Source organism: Scyliorhinus torazame, chromosome 10 (genome assembly GCF_047496885.1).
Source record: "Scyliorhinus torazame isolate Kashiwa2021f chromosome 10, sScyTor2.1, whole genome shotgun sequence".
Taxonomy (NCBI): Eukaryota; Metazoa; Chordata; class Chondrichthyes; order Carcharhiniformes; family Scyliorhinidae; genus Scyliorhinus; species Scyliorhinus torazame.
Genome location: NC_092716.1, coordinates 172,978,867 through 173,001,028, shown reverse-complemented (window position 1 = coordinate 173,001,028; position 22,162 = coordinate 172,978,867). Strand labels below are relative to the sequence as shown.

Genomic DNA, 22,162 nt, shown 5'->3' with positions numbered 1-22,162 from the left:
ACGCCAAATACAGTTTCAGATACAATAGTAGCTATCCTAGCTTTTGTGATGAGCAGTGAACCAGAATTACTTATCAATACGACTAAGGAAAAGATGAAGCAAAATAATCACAAACACAAGATTTTGCACTTAAAGTACACAAACTCTGAAGGGATGAGAAATAAACTGGGTTCATCTTTTAGTGGGTAATCTACAGATAGGCAGAAGGCATTTGCAGGTATTGCACACAATACAAAACCAGTACATACCACAAAAAGAGAAACGCCCAATGATTCAGTAAGCAACCTTGGTCAACAGATGAGGCAGTGTTAAGTTGAAGAAAAGGCTTACACACAAACCATCATATTAGGGTCACGATTTGCAAAATATTTCCTCAATCAGATTATTAGTTAATTCTGATTCTATCCTCATCACAAAATCTGGGATAATCTATCTGTGCTACCATATCAGAAATTGCAGGACTAATTTGAACCAGTCACTGGAGTGGGAACTTTTAACAAGAGTCCGGGTATATTTTACACATTGTCAGTCCAGTTTCTCTGTCACTGTGGAGAGTCTGAGGATGAAAGTGCACGGTAATGGCCTAGGGCAGCACTCCTGGTCAGCCAGGTAAACAGGGCAAGTCGCAGGCTTTGTACAGGACGAGAATAACTCTGGGGAGGAGGGTCACTGCTGTACACCAGCGACATGATGTCGCTCAGAGTCACTCACCCTCGCCTGCCTCCATTCTGTGCTCCTGCCGCTGACAATGCTGATGCAAGAGGCAGGACCGGAGCGGAAATGACGTTACATCCTCGCCGTGTGTGTGTGTGTCGCTTGCTCTCTCTCCTCCTCCCCGGAGAACGAACTGGCGTTGCCATGGAGACACAACAAACAGCGGAAACGTCCGCCTATTGGCCGCCGCAGGAGAAAGGTGAGTGTGAGGCCAGGTTGTCTTTCTGGTCATCAGCGGACGGCTCATTAGACCTCCCCCCCCCCCCCCCCCCCAAACTAATCTCAGTAAGTGCGTTCTCGTCAAACTGTGGATAGTTATGAATATAATATAATAATTGGGGATACAGAGAACAGTTATACGCCTGGAGTTGGGTATACAGGGAACAGCAATATACCTGGAGTTGGGTATACAGAGAACAGCAATATACCTGGAGTTGGGTATACAGGGAACAGCAATATACCTGGAGTTGGGTATACAGGGAACAGCAATATACCTGGAGTTGGGTATACAGGGAACAGCAATATACCTGGAGTTGGGTATACAGGGAACAGCAATATACCTGGAGTTGGGTATACAGGGAACAGCAATATACCTGGAGTTGGGTATACAGGGAACAGCAATATACCTGGAGTTGGGTATACAGGGAACAGCAATATACCTGGAGTTGGGTATACAGAGAACAGCAATATACCTGGAGTTGGGTATACAGGGAACAGCAATATACCTGGAGTTGGGTATACAGGGAACAGCAATATACCTGGAGTTGGGTATACAGGGAACAGCAATATACCTGTAGTTGGGTATACAGGGAACAGCAATATACCTGGAGTTGGGTATACAGGGAACAGCAATATACCTGGAGTTGGGTATACAGGGAACAGCAATATACCTGGAGTTGGGTATACAGAGAACAGCAATATACCTGGAGTTGGGTATACAGGGAACAGCAATATACCTGGAGTTGGGTATACAGGGAACAGCAATATACCTGGAGTTGGGTATACAGGGAACAGCAATATACCTGGAGTTGGGTATACAGAGAACAGCAATATACCTGGAGTTGGGTATACATCAAACAGTTTCAAAGCAAATGAGGCGAAACTCAGAAATGCAGTTACAACGAGGTAACAAAAAGCAGCACATAAAGGGAGCGGTGAAATGGGAAGAGACAAGGCAGGTGCAATTCAGTGCAGATAAGTATGAAGTAATACATTTTGGTTGGAAAATTATGTGACAATAGCCTAATCTTCAAGTCAGCCCGGCAACATACTCATCAGTTTTGGGCCCCGTATATAAGGAAGGATGTGCTGGCATTGGAAAGGGTCCAGAGGAGATTCACAAGAAGGATCCTTGGAATGAAGGGCTTGTCGAATGAGGAACAGTTGAGGACTCCGGGTCTATACTCGTTGGAGTTTAGAAGGATGAGGGAGGGATCTTATTGAAACTTACAGGATACTGCAAGGCCTGGATAGAGTGGACGTGGAGAGGATTTTTCCACTAGTAGGAAAAGCTAGAACAAGAGGACACCATCTCAGACTAAAGGGATGATTCATAAAACAGAGATGAGGAGGTATTTCTTCAGCCAGAGGGTGGTGAATCTGTGGAATTCTTTGCCGCAGAAGGCTGTGGAGACCAAATCACTGAGTGTCTTAAGACAGAGATAGATAAGTTCTTGATTAATAAGGTTATGGGGAAACGGCAGGAAAAGAGGGATGCAAAAAATATCAGCCATGATTGAAAGGCGGAGCAGACTCGATGGGCCAAGTGGCCTAATTCTGCTCCTATGTCTTATGGTCAACCAATTGTAGTATCGTTTTGCATTTGTTTCTTCCAATCCCATGTGGGGGCAATGCAGGGCACTCTAGGGTAAATTCAAAGACTGAAGAAGTGTCAGGGGAAGGAGGGGTGACACCCCACTTTTTATGACAGTAGCTGATGTATTCAAGTACATTTTTAAAGGTGTGGTAGGTGAATGCTGAATGTTTTTAAGGCAAAGGTAGATAGATTTTTGAATAGTAAAGGAATTAAGGGTTATGGTGAGTGGATGGGTAAGTGGAGGTGAGGCCACAAAAAGATTAGCCATGATCTTATTGAATGGCGGAGTAGGCTCGAGGGGCCAGGTGGCCTACTTCTGCTCCTAGTTCTTATGTGAGGGGCTTGGTGGGCAGTTGGGTATGGTCAGAGGGATAGTCAAGTGGTTAGTAGGGCCTAGTGGTTGGGGTATAGTCATATTGTTGGGGCGGGTGTGGTCAGGTCACCTGGTCTCATGAATGTATTCAAGTGGGCAGGAAAGTGATTAGATGGTTTGTTGTGGTACTCAGTTGTGTTATCTTGGCTAACCAACTGAGTTAGACCAGGTATTAAATTATCTAAGGTTCTCAGGGTAAGTATACAGGTAGGTCTCGTGTGTGATATGGTACAAATTAAGTAATGGCATGATGAGAAAACTGGTCAATGGGAAGACTGGTCAAAAGGTTTGATACAATGTAAGAAAGGCTGAAACTTCTCATTCCAGCTCACCAGGCCCATGTAAAGAATACTGTCCTAACCATTTCAGACTGAAAGACTGATAAGGCCAACTCTGCATAACTTGAAGTCTGAAAAGATCAGCGAAGGTCGAGCCATTCCAAAACACCGGACCTCGGCAACGCCTGATAAAACTAACTCATCATAGCCGTAGGAAGTAAAACAAGATAAGTTCAGGAAGAAACAAGTCTATTCCAACCTTTCAATGTTCCCTCCAAGGACTAAATAATGGTATGAGTGATCTGACCAAAAATGGTCTGTTCTATGCATCCGTTTGTATTTCCGATCAAACTCCTGACTATACTGTTGTCTCACAATCTTGATAATGATAATGTATAAATATTGAGCTAATTCTCCGCGAAAGCGCGAAACTTATGAAAGACTCAGCAGTTTTGTTGACTGCTCTCTGACTTCAAGTTTCAGCCATTACTGCATGCAGTTGTTTCGAAAATAAAACTTTGTTATTCTGTCTTAACGAGTGTGTTGAATCTTTCTACTACAGAAGCGGGAAAATATTGACTTTGACATTTTGGCGTAAGCGAGCAGTTACCAATATCCTGAGTGAATTCCGTGGGGGACTGAAGAAGTGATCGAGCCAGACCCGGAGGAAAGAGACGGACGCCGGCACAAGGTAAGATTAACCTTGGTCTCTCTCTCTCTCTCTCGGATTGGTGGTTCGACCCCTCATCCCTGACGGAAGTAACTAAACAGGTGACGGTGCTCGAATCTAAATTGAACTGTTAGTAGAGTGCTTAGGGTCAGGGACCCCAATTGTGATTAGCCTTAGGTCAGGGACCTCTTGTTTTACAGGCTTAAGTTTGGGTCAGGGACCTGCAATTTGATGTGGTACCAGGAATTTTTTTTTGATCATTTGTTTGATTGCCGGGACACATTTTATTGACATTATGGGACAGAGTTTAGAGAAAAACGGGGGCAATTCGCCTCTTTTTTATATGTTGTCCGAAAAACCTTCTCAAGAACGTAATTTCCGGAGATTATCTGCAGCGCTGAACAATAAATTGGGGAACGATATTTGGCCACTAGGGGGCACTTGGAACTATGATAATTGCATTTCTGCTGAGAAAATCATTTGGCAGGGAAACGCTGGCTTCAAATGGAAATTTTTAATTTCAGAGTGGAAAAAACAATCCACTAAGCGCCACGAACAATCACTATTAATGAGTTGGAGAGATAACGCCCGTAGAAAAGGGATTGATGATTGTGTGGATGGTAAAGCAAAAAATTGGGAAACTTTAAAATTGGAATGTGAACTTTGGGATACAAAGCATAAACAACAAGGCAAAAATAAAAAATCTCCAACCAATAGGCAGGGAGGGCTAGCCCATCAAATTAAACAAAAGGAGGATCCTCCCAGTTGCTTTGGCATGCCGATGTTTCCCTATTCAGGCGATACGGAAGAGGAGGAGGATTTAACCCCTGGACCCCACCCTCATCCTGCAGTCCCCGATCCTACAATTCCACCGTCCCAAGTCCAGACTCCCCCTTATGGTCCCACTGCCAATGAAACTCCTGCTGACGCATCCCCCGTAGCAACACGCACTCGGTCACAAACGCAAGTCGTTAATATGGAACAACCCTTCACCTCTGTTAATCAGGCTTTTCTTGATTTATCACTCCAACCTAAGGAGGAGGAAACTTTTCCGCCACCACCTCCCCCCGCAAATTATCCCATTAGGAGTGTTATTAACCCCCACGTTGGTGATAATGACGACCCATTCATTGAGGAATCGGCAGGCTTTTAAACCCCATGAGCTGTTTGATCATGGCCCAATGTCCCTCCTGCAAAGATGACCCAGAGGGGTTCACTGAGTTTTTGAGGAGAACTGCGAGCATGCACGGTGCTACCGCACGTGATCAATATTCACTGATTTAGAGTCCTTCCCCCAGAATTAGAGGAAAGATGGAAAAATGAATCAGGACTTCATGGGGACACGTGGACGGCCTTCAGCGCCGCACACCAAACGGAGGACGATCAGCGTACTTTCATGTTCCCTGCACTAAAACGGGCTCTCCGTAAACCTGTTGACATCGCCAAACTCCTTGAATGTACCCCCACTTCTAAGGACGATGGTCCAGAATCTTATTAAATATATTTATTAAAGTTTTTTAACACAATTTTTCTCCCTTACAAACAATAACCACCCCCCCCCCACCCCCCTGCCCGTAATAAAATAACAAGAAATCGCACAGAGCAAGATATATACATGGCAAAATGATATATTTACATGGCTTTGTACACTGGCTCTCTCCCATACGTGCCAGTTTCCCCAACCCTTCATGTTATCTCTTGCTCATCCACCCTCCCAGGCAGTCCCCCCCCCCTCCCAGGACGTCCCCCCCCCGCCCCCCCCCAGGTTGCTGCTGCTGCTGACCGATCTTCCTCAAACGCTCCGCGAGATAGTCTAGGAACGGTTGCCACTGCCTGTAGAACGCCTGCGCAGACCCTCTCAAGGCGAACATAATCCTCTCCAACTTTATGCACCCAGCCATATTGTTTATCCAGGCCTCCACGCTGGGGGGCTTCGCCTCCTTCCACATTAGCAAGATCTTTCGCCAGGCTACTAGGGACGCAAAGGCCAGAATGCCGGCCTCTTTCACCTCCTGCACTCCCGGCTCGTCCACTACTCCAAATATTGCTAGCCCCCAGCTTGGCTTGACCCGGACTTTCACCACCTGGGATATTGCTCCAACACTCCTCTCCAGAACCCCTCCAGTGCCGGGCATGACCAAAACATACGGACATGGTTCGCCGGGCTCCCTGAGCACCTTCCGCATCTGTCCTCTACCCCAAAGAACCTGCTCAACCTCGCCCCGTCAGGTGAGCTCTGTGAACCACCCTAAATTGTATCAGGCTGAGCCTGGCACACGAGGAGGAGGAATTAACCCTACCTAGGGCATCCGCCCACAGACTTTCCTCAATCTCCTCCCCCCAGCTCCTCCTCCCATTTACCCTTCAACTCTTCTACCAGCGCTTCCCCTTCTTCTTTCATCTCCTGGTGTATTTCCGACACCTTGCCCTCCCCGACCCATGCACCCGAGATCACTCTGTCTTGAATTTCTTGTGCCGGGAGCAACGGGATTTCCCTCACCTGTCGCCTCACAAAAGCCCTCATCTGCATATATCTAAAGGCATTTCCCGGGGGTAACTCAAACTTCTCCTCCAGTGCCCCTAGGCTCGCAAATGTTCCGTCAATGAACAGGTACCCCATTCTTCTGATCCCCGCCCGATGCCAGCTCTGGAACCCCCCCCTCCCCCCCCGTCCATCTTCCCCGGGACAAACCGATGGTTACCCCTGATCGAGGACCACACCGATGCTCCCATTGCACCCCTGTGCCGTTTCCACTGGCCCCAGATCCTTAGCGTTGCCGCCACCACCGGGCTCGTGGTATACTTTGTCGGCGAGAACGGCAGCGGTGCCGTCACCAACGCCCCCAGGCTCGTTCCTTTACAGGACGCCATCTCCATCCTCTTCCATGTCGCCCCCTCTCCCTCCATAACCCACTTGCGGATCATCGCCACATTTGCTGCCCAGTAGTAGCTCCCCAGGTTTCGCAGCGCCAACCCTCCTCGGACCCTACTGCGTTCCAAGAACCCTCTCCTTATCCTCGGGGTCTTATTCGCCAACACAAACCCCATAATACTCCTACCTACTCTCTTAAAAAAGGCCTTAGTGATCACAATGGGAAGGCACTGAAACACAAACAAAAACCTCGGAAGGACCACCATTTTGACCGACTGCACTCTACCCGCCAGCGAGAGCGGTAGCATGTCCCATCTTTTGAAATCCTCCTTCATTTGCTCCACCAACCTCGTCAGATTCAGTTTATGTAGGGCCCCCCAACTCCTGGCTATCTGGATCCCCAGATACCGAAAGCATCCCTCCGCCCTCCTCAGCGGTAGGTCCCCTATCCCTCTTTCTTGGTCCCCCGCCTGTAATACAAAGAGCTCACTCTTCCCTACATTGAGCTTATAGCCCGAAAACTCCCCAAACTCCCTCAGAGTTTGCATGACCTCCACCATTCCCTCCATTGGATCCGCCACATACAGCAACAGGTCATCCGCATATAGCGACACCCGATGCTCTCCTCCCCCTCGGACCACCCCCCTCCATTTATTAGACTCCCTCAATGACATGGCCAATGGTTCGACGCCAATGCGAACAACAGGGGGGACAGGGGGCACCCCTGCCTCATCCCTTGGTACAGTCGAAAGTACTCCGACCTTCGCCGGTTCGTCACTACACTCGCCACCGGGGCTCTGTAAAGGAGCTTAACCCAACTGATAAACACTCCCCCGAACCCAAACCTACGCAGCACCTCCCAGAGGTACTCCCACTCTACTCGGTCAAAGGCCTTCTCCGCGTCCATAGCTGCCACTATCTCCGCCTCTCCCTCCACCGATGGCATCATTATCACGTTTAAGAGCCGCCGCACATTGGTGTTTAGCTGCCTACCCTTTACAAATCCTGTCTGGTCCTCGTGAATCACCCCCGGGACACAGTCCTTGATCCTCGTGGCCAGCACTTTTGCCAGCAACTTTGCATCCACATTAAGGAGCGAGATCGGCCTGTACGATCCACATTGCAGTGGGTCCTTGTCCCGCTTTAGGATCAAAGAAATTGTCGGTTCCGACATTGTCAGAGGTAGGGTCCCCTCCTCTATTGCCTCATTAAAGGTCCTCACTAGTAGTGGGGCCAACAGGTCTACGTACTTCCTGTAGAACTCCACCGGGAACCTGTCCGGTCCTGGGCCTTCCCCGCCTGCATGCTCCCCAAACCCTTGCTCAGTTCCTCCAACTCAATTGGTGCCCCCAAACCAGTCACTTCTTGCTCCTCCACCCTCGGGAATCTCAGTTGGTCTAGGAATCGTCTCATACCCTCTTCCCCCGCTGTGGGCTGGGATCTGTACAGCTCTTCATAGAAGGCCTTAAATACCTCTTTTATGTTCGTCGCACTCCGAACCGTGGCTCCCCTTCAATCTTTGACTCCCCCTATTTCCCTCGCTGCCATCCTTTTACGGAGCTGGTGTGCCAGCATCTGACTAGCCTTTTCCCCATATTCGTAGGTCGCCCCCTGCGCTTTCCTCCACTGTATCTCCGCCTTCCCTGTGGTCAACAGGTCAAACTCCGTCTGGAGCCGTCGTCTTTCCCCAAGTAATCTTTCCTCTGGGGTCTCGGCGTATCTCCTGTCCACTCTCAAAATCTCCCCCACTAACCTCCCCCTCTCCATGCCCTCTGTCTTCTCCCTGTGAGCCCTAATGGAGATTAGCTCTCCCCTGACCACTGCCTTCAACGCCTCCCATACCACCCCTACCCGCACATCCCCGTTGTCGTTGGCCTCCAAGTACCTTTCGATACACCCCCTCACCTTCCCACACACCACCTCATCCGCTAGCAGTCCCACATCCAGCCGCCACAGCGGGCTTTGGTCCCTCTCCTCTTCCAGCTCCAATTCCACCCAGTGCGGGGCATGGTCCGAAACGGCTATGGCCGAATACTCCGTCCGCTCCACCCTCGGGATGAGCGCCCTGCCCAGAACAAAAAAATCTATCCGGGAGTAGGCTTTGTGTACATGGGAAAAGAAAAAAAATTCCCTGGCCTGCGGCCTTGCAAACCGCCATGGGTCCACTCCCCCCATCTGATCCATAAACCCCCTAAGTACCTTGGCTGCCGCCGGTCTCTTTCCAGTCCTTGATTTGGAGCGGTCCAGTGCTGGATCCAACACTGTATTGAAGTCCCCTCCCATTATCAGGCCTCCTTTCTCCAGGTCTGGAATGCGCCCCAACATGCGCTTCATGAATCCTGCATCATCCCAGTTCGGGGCGTATACGTTTACCAACACCACCCACGTCCCTTGCAGCCTACCGCTCACCATTACATATCGCCCTCCATTGTCCACCTCAATAGTCTTGGCCTCAAATGACACCCGCTTTCCCACTAATATTGCCACCCCTCTATTCTTCGCGTCCAGTCCCGAGTGGAATACCTGTCCTACCCATCCCTTTCTTAACCTGACCTGGTCCGCCACCTTCAGGTGAGTCTCTTGGAGCATGACCACGTCCGCCTTCAGTCCCTTTAAGTGCGTGAACACTCAAGCCCTCTTCACTGGCCCATTCAGCCCCCTCACATTCCACGTTATCAGCCGGATTGGAGGGGCTCTCACCCCCCCCCCCCCCACGCCTCGCCGACTAGCCATCTCCTTTTCTGGGCCAGTCCCGTGTCCACACCTCCCTCACCCTTCAGTCCCCCAGACGGGGCCCCCCGTCTCGACCACCTCCTCTGTGCCCCATTCCTTTTCGGCCAGTGCAGCAGCAACCCTTTTTTTCCCCCCACTTCTCCCCTCCCCTCCCCCCGCTAGACCCCTGTCTAGCTTTTTTGCTCCCCCCATGTCACTCCCGTAAGTCAGCTGACACCTGCTGACCCCGGCTTCACCCGCCGTCCCATTGACCTCCCCGTGTGGGAGTCACCCAATCAATATGCGTTCCTTCGTTCCCCTTCCCGCCTTTCTTCCCGCGCTTTCCACAGCCCACTCTGCCCCCCCTGGCGCAGCTCCTGTTGCGGCCTTGTCTCTCTCCCCCAGCCCATGTAACATTTCCTGCGCGTGATTGACCCCCTATATACAACAACCATCACACATCAAACCTCAAACATCCCCCCCCACCCTCACAAACCCTCAGTTAGAGTCCAACGTTTCGGTTTGTATGAAGGTCCACGCCTCTTCAGGCGTTTCGAAGTAATAGTGTTGGCCCTTGTATGTGACCCACAGTCGCGCTGGCTGCAGCATTCCGAATTTCACTCCTTTCCGGTGCAACACCGCTTTGGCCCGGTTGAAACCCGCTCTCCGCTTTGCGACCTCCGTGCTCCAGTCCGGGTATATTCGGATCTCTGCATTGTCCCACTTACTGCTCCGCTCCTTCTTGGCCCATTTCAGGACCAACTCTCTGTCCGTGAACTGGTGAAACTTCACCACCATCCCCCTTGGCGGCTCATTTGCCTGGGGCTTCCTCGCCAGCACCCGGTGTGCCCCATCCAACTCCAGCGACCTCGAAGGGGCCTCCGCGCCCATCATCGCCCCAAGCATCGTGCTCGCGTATGCCCCGGCATCAGCCCCCTCCACTCCTTCGGGGAGACCCAGGATCCGCAGATTCTTTCTTCTCGACCTGTTCTCCAGGTCTTCGAGTCTTCCCTCCCACCTCTTGTGTAGCGCCTCGTGCTGCTCCACTCTCACCGCCAGGCCCACGAGCTCGTCCTCGTTCTGGCTGACTCCTTTCTCTACCTCCTGGATCTTAACCTCGTGGGCCTTCTGGGTGATCCCGAATCCTTCAATTGCCGAAAGCATAGGCGCCAGCATCTCCTCGTGCTGCTCTTCGAAGCAGCGCTTGATGAACTCCTGCAGCTCCCCTTTGTCCCTGGCCGCCGCCATTTTGTTTTTTTACCTCGCTTCTCCCGTTGCTCCAGTGCAGCTATTCTGGCCGTTGCACCTCGAGTCCGTTTCATAGGTGTTGGAGGGGGACCTCTCTCTTCCCTTCCCCACGGGTTTTTGTCAAAAAAAGTTCCGTTGGGGCTCCTCTAGCGAGCCCGAAAGTCCGTGGTAGCGGAAGCTGCCAAATCGTGCGGCTTAGCTCCGCATCGCCGCACCCGGAAGTCTGGTCCAGAATTTTTTGACCGCTTTTGTGGCGTGTACACTCTACTCCGGGGACATTGCTTTCAATGCAGGCACACAGCCTCCCCAATTTAATGCACTATTAATGCAGGTTTTGCCTGACCGCGGTAGCATCCAGTATTAAAACTAATAACATGGACTGGTCTGACAATTCTAAACCTCAAATGAAATGTGCTGTGTCTTATTATTGGAGCAATGGCCGCAACCATGAGACCTGTTATAAAGACACTTCGCCCAAAATTAAATCCGAATTCATCCAACGTCCCTCTCAAAGAAGAGCTGCTAAAGGTCAGAACTCTCAGACAGATTCACATTACTATCGCCCAGATTGCACGGACCCTCCTGAATTTGTTTACCGCTCACAGGCTCCTTACCCCTTCACTCCACACATGGAGGATTTCGACAGCGCTCCTCCGCGTCGTCCTCCTGCCAAATATAATGTCACTTGCTTCACCTGTCAACGTACAGGGCACTACGCTAGGAATTGTCCAGCACCCCGACGACAAGGTAGATTTCAACCCTGTCGGCAGACACCCTTTACTACCTCTAACCCCAACTGACTAGCCAGATCGAACTTTCCGGTCCTTTCAATAGACCACTCTGACGAGCCTACGGCTACGATTTACATAGAGGACGTGCCTATCCCCTTCCTTATTGACACCGGCACGACTCATTCTACGCTAGACTGGACATTAATTCAGAAACATTGCTTTCCCCTTTCTGATAAGCATGTGGAACTTGCTGGTTTCATGGGGGAAGGTGCTGTTTATCCGCTTACGAAGCCGCTCTCTGTTCAATTTGAGGGCCGGGAATGTTGCATCCCTTTCACAGTTACCCGCGTCCTCGGTGTCAACCTGGCCGGACGTGATTTGCTGTGTTCCTTGCAGGTGGAAATTGTTTGCCTTGATAACGGCATTACTATATCAGCTATCCCGCAGGCCCAGCTTCGAAATTTTCCCCTTTTCACTACTCCACAGTGGTGGTCGGTTGATTTTGATCCCTCACACTTTTCACCTCCCTTAGATATCCCCGATCCACATGTCACTCTTTGCTACGATCATACAGGATGCTCACCTGAGTTGGAGAGCATGTACCAAGACGCCCTCGGTTCTCTACAATCCGTTTCCTTTGTTGGCCTCGCTAAGGGAAAAGAAGGGTCTGCCTTTCTTGTCGATTTACCCCATGGCCTCTGGCGTCAGTCGGGACTTGTGTCACCCCACATGACCCTTTCTGTGAACGAAGGCTACAGTGCCAAGTCCTTGGGATTTCTGGCAGCTGCACTGAGGACAAGCTGATCCTTTCTTTAATGGAAGTCAAATCCTACCCGCCGGCACTTTAGAATATTTTCAACGCCCATTTGTCCTCATTGACACACTGCACCACCATCGTTCAGTCCAATCAACGACTTCTGAACTACCCGCAGATTTATGGGCGGCCTCCAAACACGAAGTTGGTCTCACTAATGTCCCTCCCGTTGTTATTAAAGTTAAACCTGACATGCCCTTGCCCTCGATTTCACAGTACCCTTTGCGCCTCGAGGCTGAAGAAGGAGTCTCGGTCATGATTCAATCTTTCCTTCAACAGGGAATTGTGGTACCATGCCAATCTCCCTATAACACCCCAATTCTTCCAGTTCCTAAGATAGGAAGACCACGCGAATGGCGTTTGGTCCAAGACCTCCAACATATTAATCAGATAGTGGAACCCTTACATCCTATTGTCCCAAACCCGGCGACAAGCCTTAGTAATGTCCCACCGGAAGCGACTGTTTTCACCCTTGTTGATTTACAACATGCCTTTTTTGCGATACCCCTCGCCCCTGAATCACAGTATTTGTTTGCCTTTACATTTAAGGGCAACCAATACACTTGGACTAGGCTCCCACAGGGCTTCATTCATTCTCCAACCCTTTTCTCACAGGCCCTGAACTCCCAGTTAGTGACATTATCACCTCCTGGTGGCTCCACCATCATCCAATATGTTGATGACTTACTCCTTGCCAGCCCTGACTTCAACGCTAACCAGTGTGACACCATTTACCTGCTCATCCGTCTCCATTCATGGGGATATGTGATCCCGCCAGCTAAAGTTCATAAAGGCCACCAGCAGGTCAAATTTTTGGGTGTCCTAATAAGTGCTACAGATCGCTCCCTTACTCAGGAACGCATTACTCCTATACTGCAGACCCCAGTTCCTACATCGCCCAAGCAGGTGCAAGCCTTTTTAGGATTGGTGAACTTTTGCAGACAATGGATTCCGAATGTTACTGTCCATACTAAAGATTTAACTCCCCTCAAAAAAACTCCTCTTAAGTTTGAACTTCCTGATTCAGCAAACAATCTTTTGTTACTCTCAAAAACGCCCTGGCTACCGCCCCAGCGCTAGGACGACCTATGTATGACAGACCCTTTCAGTTGTACGTTAATGTTCTTGATGAATGTGCCACTGGTGTTCTAACACAAGAACACGGTGACCGGCATCGCCCGGTCGCCTACTATTCTACGAAATTGGATCTTGTAGCTTGCGCTCTACCTCCCTGCACTCAAATTATTACGGCTGTCCATTTGTTAGCACAGGCAGCCTCTAATCTGACCCTTCACCAGCCAGTACAAGTGCATAACTCGCACTCTATTGTGACTCTCCTAACGTCTCAGCAAACCCAGCATCTGACTCAAGCCTGCTTGAGCCGCTATGAGGTTTCACTATTGCAAAACCCCTACCTCTCTTTTCATTACTGTTCTACCTTAAATCCTGCTGTGTTCCTCGAACAGCCCCCCGATAACCTTGCGGATCTGCCACACGATTGTTTGCTTCGGAATCACTTCCTTACCGCGCCTCGCCTGGATTTAACGGACCGGCCTATTGATAATCCAGATCTAATTTTTTATGTTGATGGCAGTTCCTCCATTTCTCTCACTGGCATCCCACAGTCGGGATATGCCGTGGTAACCGACACTGACGTGCACGAAGCAGCAGCCTTCGAGACCCCTGTCTCCGCACAAAAAGTCGAGCTATTTGCCCTTACTCAAGCATGTATTTTGGCCACAGATAAAAGTACTAATGTTTACACTGATTCTAGGTATGCCTTTGGCGTGATCCACGATTTTGGTCGCCTCTGGCAACAGCGAGGCTTTCTCACCTCTGCGGGAGCTCCCATTCAAAATGCTCTTTGGGTTAAAAATCTCCTCGATGCTATTCAGCTTCTTCATCAATTGGCAATTATTAAATGTGCTGCGCACACAAAGGGGGACACTCCTGTTCAATTAGGAAATGCCCGTGCTGATTCGGCTGCTAAGGCTGCGGCTATATCAGCCTCTCTGATTGTTCCCAGTGGGGCTAATCAGGCTCTAAACCAGGTACCTGCATTAGGAACAAAGGGCATGCCAGACATAACTGAACTTCAAAATTTACAGAGGAACACCTCTGATTCCGAGCGCACACTATGGAAGTCAATGGGGTGGGTGTTCACACTCCTTGACACGAGACCTCTGGCTCACTCCCGTTGGTCAAGTTTGTATTCTGAATTCTTTATTGCTGGTACTTATTGATTATTTGCATTCTTGTACCCACCTTGGCAAGGAGTGAATGGTACAGCTACTCCTAAAAACTTGGTGGCACACAGATTTGAATACAGCAGCGCAAACGCGGCTGGATCGATGCGTTATTTGCATGAAACATAATAAGGGTAAAGGCATTAAATGCCCTCCAGGAACCACTTCCTTGCCAGATGGCCCTTTTGCCGGTATACAGCTTGATTTTGAATTGCCAAAAGCACAGTGCTATAAATATTGTTTAGTAATAATCGATGTGTTTAGTAAATGGATTGAAGCCTTCCCCACCACTAATTGTACGGCACATACGGTGGTGAAGTTGTTGTTAACGGAAGTCATTCCTCGTTTTGGGCTACCCAAAATGGTGAGCTCAGACAATGGACCACATTTTGTAGCTCGGATCAATACTGAATTGTGCGAAGCACTTGTAATTAAACAGCAACTGCACTGCGCGTATCACCCGCAGGCAGTAGGAATTGTGGAAAGAGCCAACGGGACTTTAAAAGAAAAATTATCTAAATTAACTGAAGAAACTGGGTTAAATTGGCTAAAAGTATTACCCTTGGCACTGTTTCACATGCGAGTGACTCCCCATTCGCGGACCGGACCGTCAGCTGCAGAGATAGTCTATGGTCGGCCAATGAGGACTCCCTGGGATGCCCATGAAAAACCCCTAGAAGGAGTAGACCTCCATGTAATGGGGGAACAAATGCAGAACTATTTGGAGCAATTAACACTTTCTCTGAAGTTTCTCCACTCACAGGTAAAACAGGCACATCTCCCAGTAACGGCAAGAACAGCCGTCCCTTGATATCCAGTGATCAAACCCGGAGACCACGTGTTGGTGAAAAACTGGGACAGAAAGAAACTAGGACAATGCTGGAGCGGACACTTCCTCGTACTGCTGACTACACCGACTTCCGTCAAGCTTGAAGGACGTTCAAGTTGGATACATCCATCCGATTGCAAGAAGATAGTCTCCAACCCAGACGAGAACACAGGATGAAGATCTTCATTATAATTTTTGGACTCTCTGGACTATTTAGCCTTCATGACCACTCGGTAGTAAAAAGAAACGACCTAAACGAGACCTGCCTTCCAATACCTATTTATATATGTCATATCTTTATGCCGAAAAATTGAACGTAAGCAAGTGTTGGGTTTGTACCCACATCCCCATCCATTAGAGGGAAGGAATACCTCTCCAATCCCTCCCCTTTCATATCGCAGAGACGGTTGAATGGATTTTACGACAAAGTCAAACAGGGAGCAGGGGAGATAGGGGGGATATGGAAATATGGAGATATGCTGGCTATGACATGACTACATTTTCAGCTTCATCTCAACCTACCTATAATCATGCCTTGACCCCACCCTCCCTCACTGTCCACTCGTATAATGTTCAAGGTTCCATGTGTTTTAATAAATCAGGGAAAGGAAAGTTAATGGGGCAAAGTAGGTGCAACCTTACAGTTGACTGGCAAGGACCAGTACCAGGCAAATCCAACAAGGGCATGTTTAACTGTGATTGGTCCAGGTTATGGAATATAACCTCTATAATTTCATGGGGACAGACATCCCCAATCCCCTGGATGACATTAGCTGATGATTTTACGGCCTATAATGGAACCTATTTCAGATGCGGCACTAAAGCATATCCATGGCTCCCGATTGATTGGACAGGATCCTGCTTTTTGGGATACGTCGTACCTCAAATGCGTCACCTACCCACCCTTAAGCACTCCCCCTCGCGAGCAAAAAGGACTATTTCTAAAACAGAACAGTTCTTTATGATGGCCTTTCCCTTGTACCGAACGGGCAAGGCATCCGACAAACTGATCCACATGGCCTCAGCATTGGAACAACTGGCGAACGTAACGGCAGCAGAAGCCAGGGAAACTGGACAGGCACTGGCTGAGGTCTCAGCTGAGCTAGTAGCTGTCCGGACCGTGGCATTACAAAATCGACTGGCTTTGGATTATCTGTTAGCCTCGCAGGGAGGAACGTGCGCTATCATAGGTCAGGAGTGCTGTACTTATATTCCAGATGGCTCTGAAAATATCACTAACCTGGCCGACCAAATTCAAGAGATTGGCAGTGAATTTCATGACTATAACCCGCCGGGTTGGCTAGGATGGTTGGGTTACGGATTATTTGATTGGATCTTTAAGGCCTTCATTCTACTACTCCTAATTCTACTAGGGATAGGATTGCTTGGTTGCGTGTGTAAATGCATTTTCAATCGAGTCATAGATATACCTATTTAACGAGTTGTCATGATATGACAAAAGGAGGGAATGTGACATGGTATGAATTAAGTAAAGGCATGATGGGAAAACTGGTCAATGGGAAGACTGGTCAAAATGTTTGATACAATGTAAGAAAGGCTGAAACTATTCATTCCAGCTCACCAGGCCCATGTAAAGAATGCTGCCCTAACCATTTCAGACTGAAAGACTGATAAGGCCAACTCTGCATAACTTGAAGTCTGAAAAGATCTGCGAAGGTCGAGCCATTCAAAAACACCGGACCTCGGCAACTCCTGATAAAACTAACTCGTCATAACCCAGAGCCGTAGGAATTAAAACAAGATAAGTTTAGGAAGAAACAAATATATTCCAACCTTTCAATGTTCCCTCCAAGGACTAAATAATGGTATGAGTGATCTGACCAAAAATGGTCTGTTCTATGCTTCCGTTTGTATTTCCGATCAAACGCCTGACTATACTGTTGTCACACAATCTTGATAATGATAATGTATATATATTGACCTAATTCTCTGCGAAAGCGCAGTACTTGTGAAAGACTCAGCAGTTTTGTTGACTACTCTCTGACTTCAAGTTTCAGCCATTACTGCATGCAGTTGTTTCGAAAATAAAACTTTGATATTCTGTCTTAACGAGTGTGTTGAATCTTTCTACTACAGAAGCGGGAAAATATTGACTTTGACACGTGTATCTGTCAATCTCCACCCTAAACTCAGGGTTGGAGTCATGTCTCAGACAGCAGGGAATAAGCTCATTGCAAGTTTGAACTTCCTGGGATTTTTCCACATGTCTGTGTCAGGACTTTTGGAGACTGGAGGATTTGGGAAAATAGGAACTAAATAGTACTGTTAAAGAAGGTGCAGAAGCAGGAAGACCTGGTTGTGCACTTGCAACATCTTTCAAAGTGGCAGGACAACTGGAGAAAAATGTTTTAAAAAGCATGTGGGGTCCTTGCCTTTAATAATAAAGGAAGAAATATAGTACAAAAACAAGGGAGTTATGCTAACTCTTTGTAAAACACTGTTCAAGTGTCAGCAGGAGTATTGTGATCAGCTCTGGGCTCCACATGGCAGCGAGTGCCCTCACTAAGCCTGCCCGCCTACTGCCATCTCTATAATATCATTCACCTCTGCCCCTACCTGTTGCTGAAATTCCCACCCATACCTTTGTTAACTCTAGACTCAACTATACTAGTGCTGCCTTGGCCGGCCTCCCAGCTTTCATCCACTGTAAACTTATAGTTCATCCAAAACTCTGCTGCTTGTATCCTAGCTTGCACCAAGTGCTATTCACACCAATGTTCACTACTTTACATTGACTCCAGGTTCAGCAGTACCTTAATTTTAAATTTCTCATTCTCACTTTCAAATACCATTGTGGTTTCATCCCTTCCTATTTGATAACCTCCAGCCCTACAGTCTGCTGAAACATTGAAAATAGGAGCAGGAGTAGGCCATTCAGCCCTTCCTTCCTGTTCTGCCATTCATTATGATCATGGCTGATCATCCAACTCAGTAACATGTTCCTGCTTTCCCCCATATCCTTCGATCCCTTTAGCCCCAAGAGCTATATCTAACTTCTTTTTGAAAATATACAATGTTTTGGCCTCAACTGCTTCCTGTGGTAGCGAATTCCACAGGCTCGCCACTCTCTGGATAAGAAATTTCTCCTCATCTCAGTCCTAAAAGGTTTACCCTGTATCTTTAGACAGTTACTTCTGGCAGAACCATAGGGAACATTCTTCCTGCATTAACCCAGTCTAGTCCTGTTAGAATTTTATAGGTTTCCATGAGATCCCCCCTCATTCTTCTGAACTCCAGCGAATATGATTCTAACCGACTCAATCTCTCCTCTCCGCCAGTCCTGCTAACCCAGGAATCAGTCTGGTAAACCTTCTCTGCACTCCACGACAGCAAGAACATTCTTCCTCAGATAAGGAGACCAAAACTGCAGACAATAAATATTCAAGGCCACCATATAATTGCAGCAAGACATTCCTGCTCTTGTACTCGAATCGTCTCGCTATGAAGGCCAACATACCATTTGCCCTTTTTACCGCCTGCTGCATCTGCATGCTTACCTAAAGCGACTGATGTATAAGGACACCCAGATCTCGTTGCATATTCCTCTCTCTCGATATCTAGCTATTCAGATAATAATCTGCTTTGCTGTTTTTTCTACCAATGTGGATAACTTCACATTTATCCACATTATACTGGCATCTGACATGCATTTGCCCATTCTCACCTTGCCCCAAAATACACTGAAGCATCTGTGCATCCTCCTCACAGCTCACCCTCCCACCCAGCTTTGTCTTGCATTTAGCATTACATTTAGTTCCCTCATCTAAATCATTAATATATATCGTGAATAGCTGAGGTCCTAGCACTGATCCCTGTGGTACCCCACTAGTCACTGCCTGTCATTCGGAAAAAGACCCATTTATTCCTATTTTGTTTCCTGTCTGCCTACCAGTTTTCTTTCCATCTCAGTCCACTACCTCCAATCCCATGCGCTTTAATTTTACACGCTGATCTCTTAAATGGGACTTTGTCGAAAGCCTTCTGAAAGTTCAAATAAACCAAATCCACTGACCAAGGAAGCGAGGGAAACGAGGCGCTCTGCAGGTGAGACTAAAACAACGCGATTTCAAGTCTCTCCTCAGTATACACCTGGCAAACATCAAAGCGATCGAAAACACGCTATATAAGCTTAACGCTAGACTTACCTCTCAGAGGGAAGAAAGAGACTGCTGTATGCTCTGTTTCACGAGACATGGCTGACCCTTCCTCACTGGATTGTGCCATACAACCTAACTGCTTCTCAATACACTGGATGGACCGCATGGCGTCATCGGGCAAAGCAAAGGGTGGAGAGGTTTGCCTCCTCACCAACACCTGGTGCTCGGAAGTGGCAACCCTGGTAAACTACTGGTCCCTGGACCTGGAATACCTGACTGTGAAGTGCCACCCGTACTGCCTTTGGGCATTCAGTTCTGCCATCATCATGGTGGTCTACATCCCACCCCAGGCGGAATTGAAGAAGGCGCTTGATGAATTGTACACCGCTATAAATAACAATGAAATAGAATACCCTGAGGCTTTGTTCATCGTGGTCGGAGACTTCAACCAGGCCAACCTCAAGTGTACTGCCAAAATTCCACCAATACATCCCCTGTCCCACCAGGAGCTCCAACATCCTTGACCACTGCTACACAAACATCAAGGATGCCTACCGATCCATCCCCCGACCTACAAGTCCTGAAAGACATGGGGCGAAATTCTCCCCCAACGGCGGGATGCCCGCCGACTGGCGCCAAAGCCGGCGCAAATCAGACGGGCATCGCGCCGGCAAAAAGGTGCGGAAGTCTCCGCATCTTTGGCGGCCTAGCCCCAACATTGAGGGGCTAGGCCGACGCCGGAGGGATTTCCGCCCCGCCAGCTGGCGGAAATGGCGTTTGTTGCCCCGCCAGCTGGCGCGGAAATGCGGCGCATGCGCGGGAGCGTCAGCGGCCGCTGTCAGTTTCCCCGCGCATGCGCGGGAGCGTCAGCGGCCGCTGAAAGTTTCCCGCGCATGCGCAGTGGGGAGAGTCTCTTCCGCCTCCGCCATGGTGGAGGCCGTAGCGGAGGCGGAAGGGAAAGAGTGCCCCCACGGCACAGGCCCGCCCGCGGATCGGTGGGCCCCGATCGCGGGCCAGGCCACCGTGGGGGCACCCCCCGGGGTCAGATCGCCCCGCGCCCCCCCCCAGGACCCCGGAGCCCGCCCACGCCGCCTGGTCCCGCCGGTAAATACCAGGTTTGATTTACGCCGGCGGGACAGGCAATTCCTGGGCGGGACTTCGGCCCATCCGGGCCGGAGAATCCAGCGGGGGGTCCCGCCAACCGGCGCGGCTGGATTCCCGCCCCCGCCCAATCTCCGGGAGCGGAGACTTCGGCGGGGGCGGGGGCGGGATTCACGGCGGCCAACGGCCATTCTCCGACCCGGCGGGGGGTCGGAGAATGACGCCCATGCTGTTAGGTAATTTGGACATTCTGAATTCTCCCTCTGTGTATCCAAACAGGTGCCGGAATGTGGCGATTAGGGGCTTTTCACAGTACCTTCATTGCAATGTTAATGTAAGCCTACTTGTGACAATAAAGATTATTATTATTTTGGAAAATTGGACCACAAGTCTGTGCTCCTCCCAGCATACAAGCAGGAACTTAAGTGGGAGAATTCCGTTAAGGTCGTGCAGTGCTGGTCCGAGGCAACACAAGAGCTCCTACGTGCCTGCTTGGAATTAGCAGACGTGTCCATATTCAAGAACTCAGTGGTCAACCTAAACGAGTATGCCACCGCCGTCACAAACTTCATCAGTATGTAGAAGATTGCGTGCCAAAGAATGTAATATATGCGTTCCCCAAACCTGATAAGGTTATGAACTTTATTTTAAGTTCCCTTACTGTAACACTTTTGTAGGTACATGACTGTAAATTAGAATTGTCTGTTTCTCTATTACAGGGATCTGTAAGGGAACTTAAGAGGGAGAAAGGTGTTAGCATGGCCCTTTTAAGGAGCCTATGGAGACACAGCACGTGAATGTAAGTCTATCAGGAGTTTAGGCGCAGTTCTGGGCATTGAGGCTTGGCCAGAGTTAGCGAGTCAGGGGAACAAGACCTGCATATTAGTTGTGTTGTCCAATGTATATGGTTTGCTTTAGTTCAATAAACCTCATCTGCGTTTCACCATTGCCTCATTAATCGCCTCGTAATATAACAATTTCCCTTTCGCTGCTGACTATTCTATCACCGTTTTTCAAGTACTCAGCTATAAAATCTAATGGACTTGAGAATTTTCCCCATTACCGATGTCAGGCTGACTGGTCTATAAGAACATAAGAACTAGGAGCAGGAGTAGGCCATCTGGCCCCTCGAGCCTGCTCCGCCATTCAATGAGATCATGGCTGATCTTTTGTGGACTCAGCTCCACTTTCCGGCCCGAACACTGTAACCCTTAATCCCTTTATTCTTCAAAAAAACTATCTATCTTTATCTTAAAAATATTTAATGAAAGAGCCTCTACTGCTTCACTGGGCAAGGAATTTCATAGATTCACAACCCTTTGGGTGAAGAAGTTCCTCCTAAACTCAGTCCTAAATCTACTTCCCCTTATTTTGAGGCTATGCCCCCTAGTTCTGCTTTCACCCACCAGTGGAAACAACCTGCCCGCATCTATCCTATCTATTCCCTTCATAACCTTATATGTTTGTATAAGATCCCCCCTCATCCTTCTAAATTCCAACGAGTACAGTCCCAGTCTACTCAACCTCTCCTCGTAATCCAACCCATTCAGCTCTGGGATTAACCTAGTGAATCTCCTCTGCACACCCTCCAGTGCCAGTACGTCCTTTCTCAAGTAAGGAGACCAAAACTGAACACAATA

The 22,162-nt window shown here is 48.9% G+C and overlaps 1 protein-coding gene and 1 long non-coding RNA gene across 4 annotated transcripts in view; one reads left to right on the top strand and one right to left on the bottom strand.

Annotated features, from left to right (window-relative positions):
• cars1 (cysteinyl-tRNA synthetase 1) overlaps positions 1 to 854 on the bottom strand; it is a 140,077-nt gene extending 139,223 nt beyond the window's left edge. The window contains exon 1 of one of the 2 annotated variants that reach the window (XM_072518953.1): positions 712 to 854. In XM_072518953.1, coding sequence (XP_072375054.1) covers positions 712 to 727 — 16 coding nt within the window. In that variant the 5' untranslated portion in view covers positions 728 to 854. The remainder of the gene's footprint in view (positions 1 to 711) is intronic. The other variant, XM_072518952.1, reaches the window with a different exon arrangement.
• On the top strand, positions 776 to 17,373 carry LOC140431045 (uncharacterized). Of its 2 annotated transcripts, none has more exons than XR_011949598.1 (3): positions 776 to 913; positions 3,744 to 3,872; positions 15,223 to 17,373. It is a non-coding gene; the product is annotated as an uncharacterized lncRNA (long non-coding RNA). The 2 variants fall into 2 exon arrangements; XR_011949597.1 differs by lacking the exon at positions 776 to 913 and adding an exon at positions 3,235 to 3,472.
• The last annotated feature ends 4,789 nt before the right edge of the window (positions 17,374 to 22,162 follow it).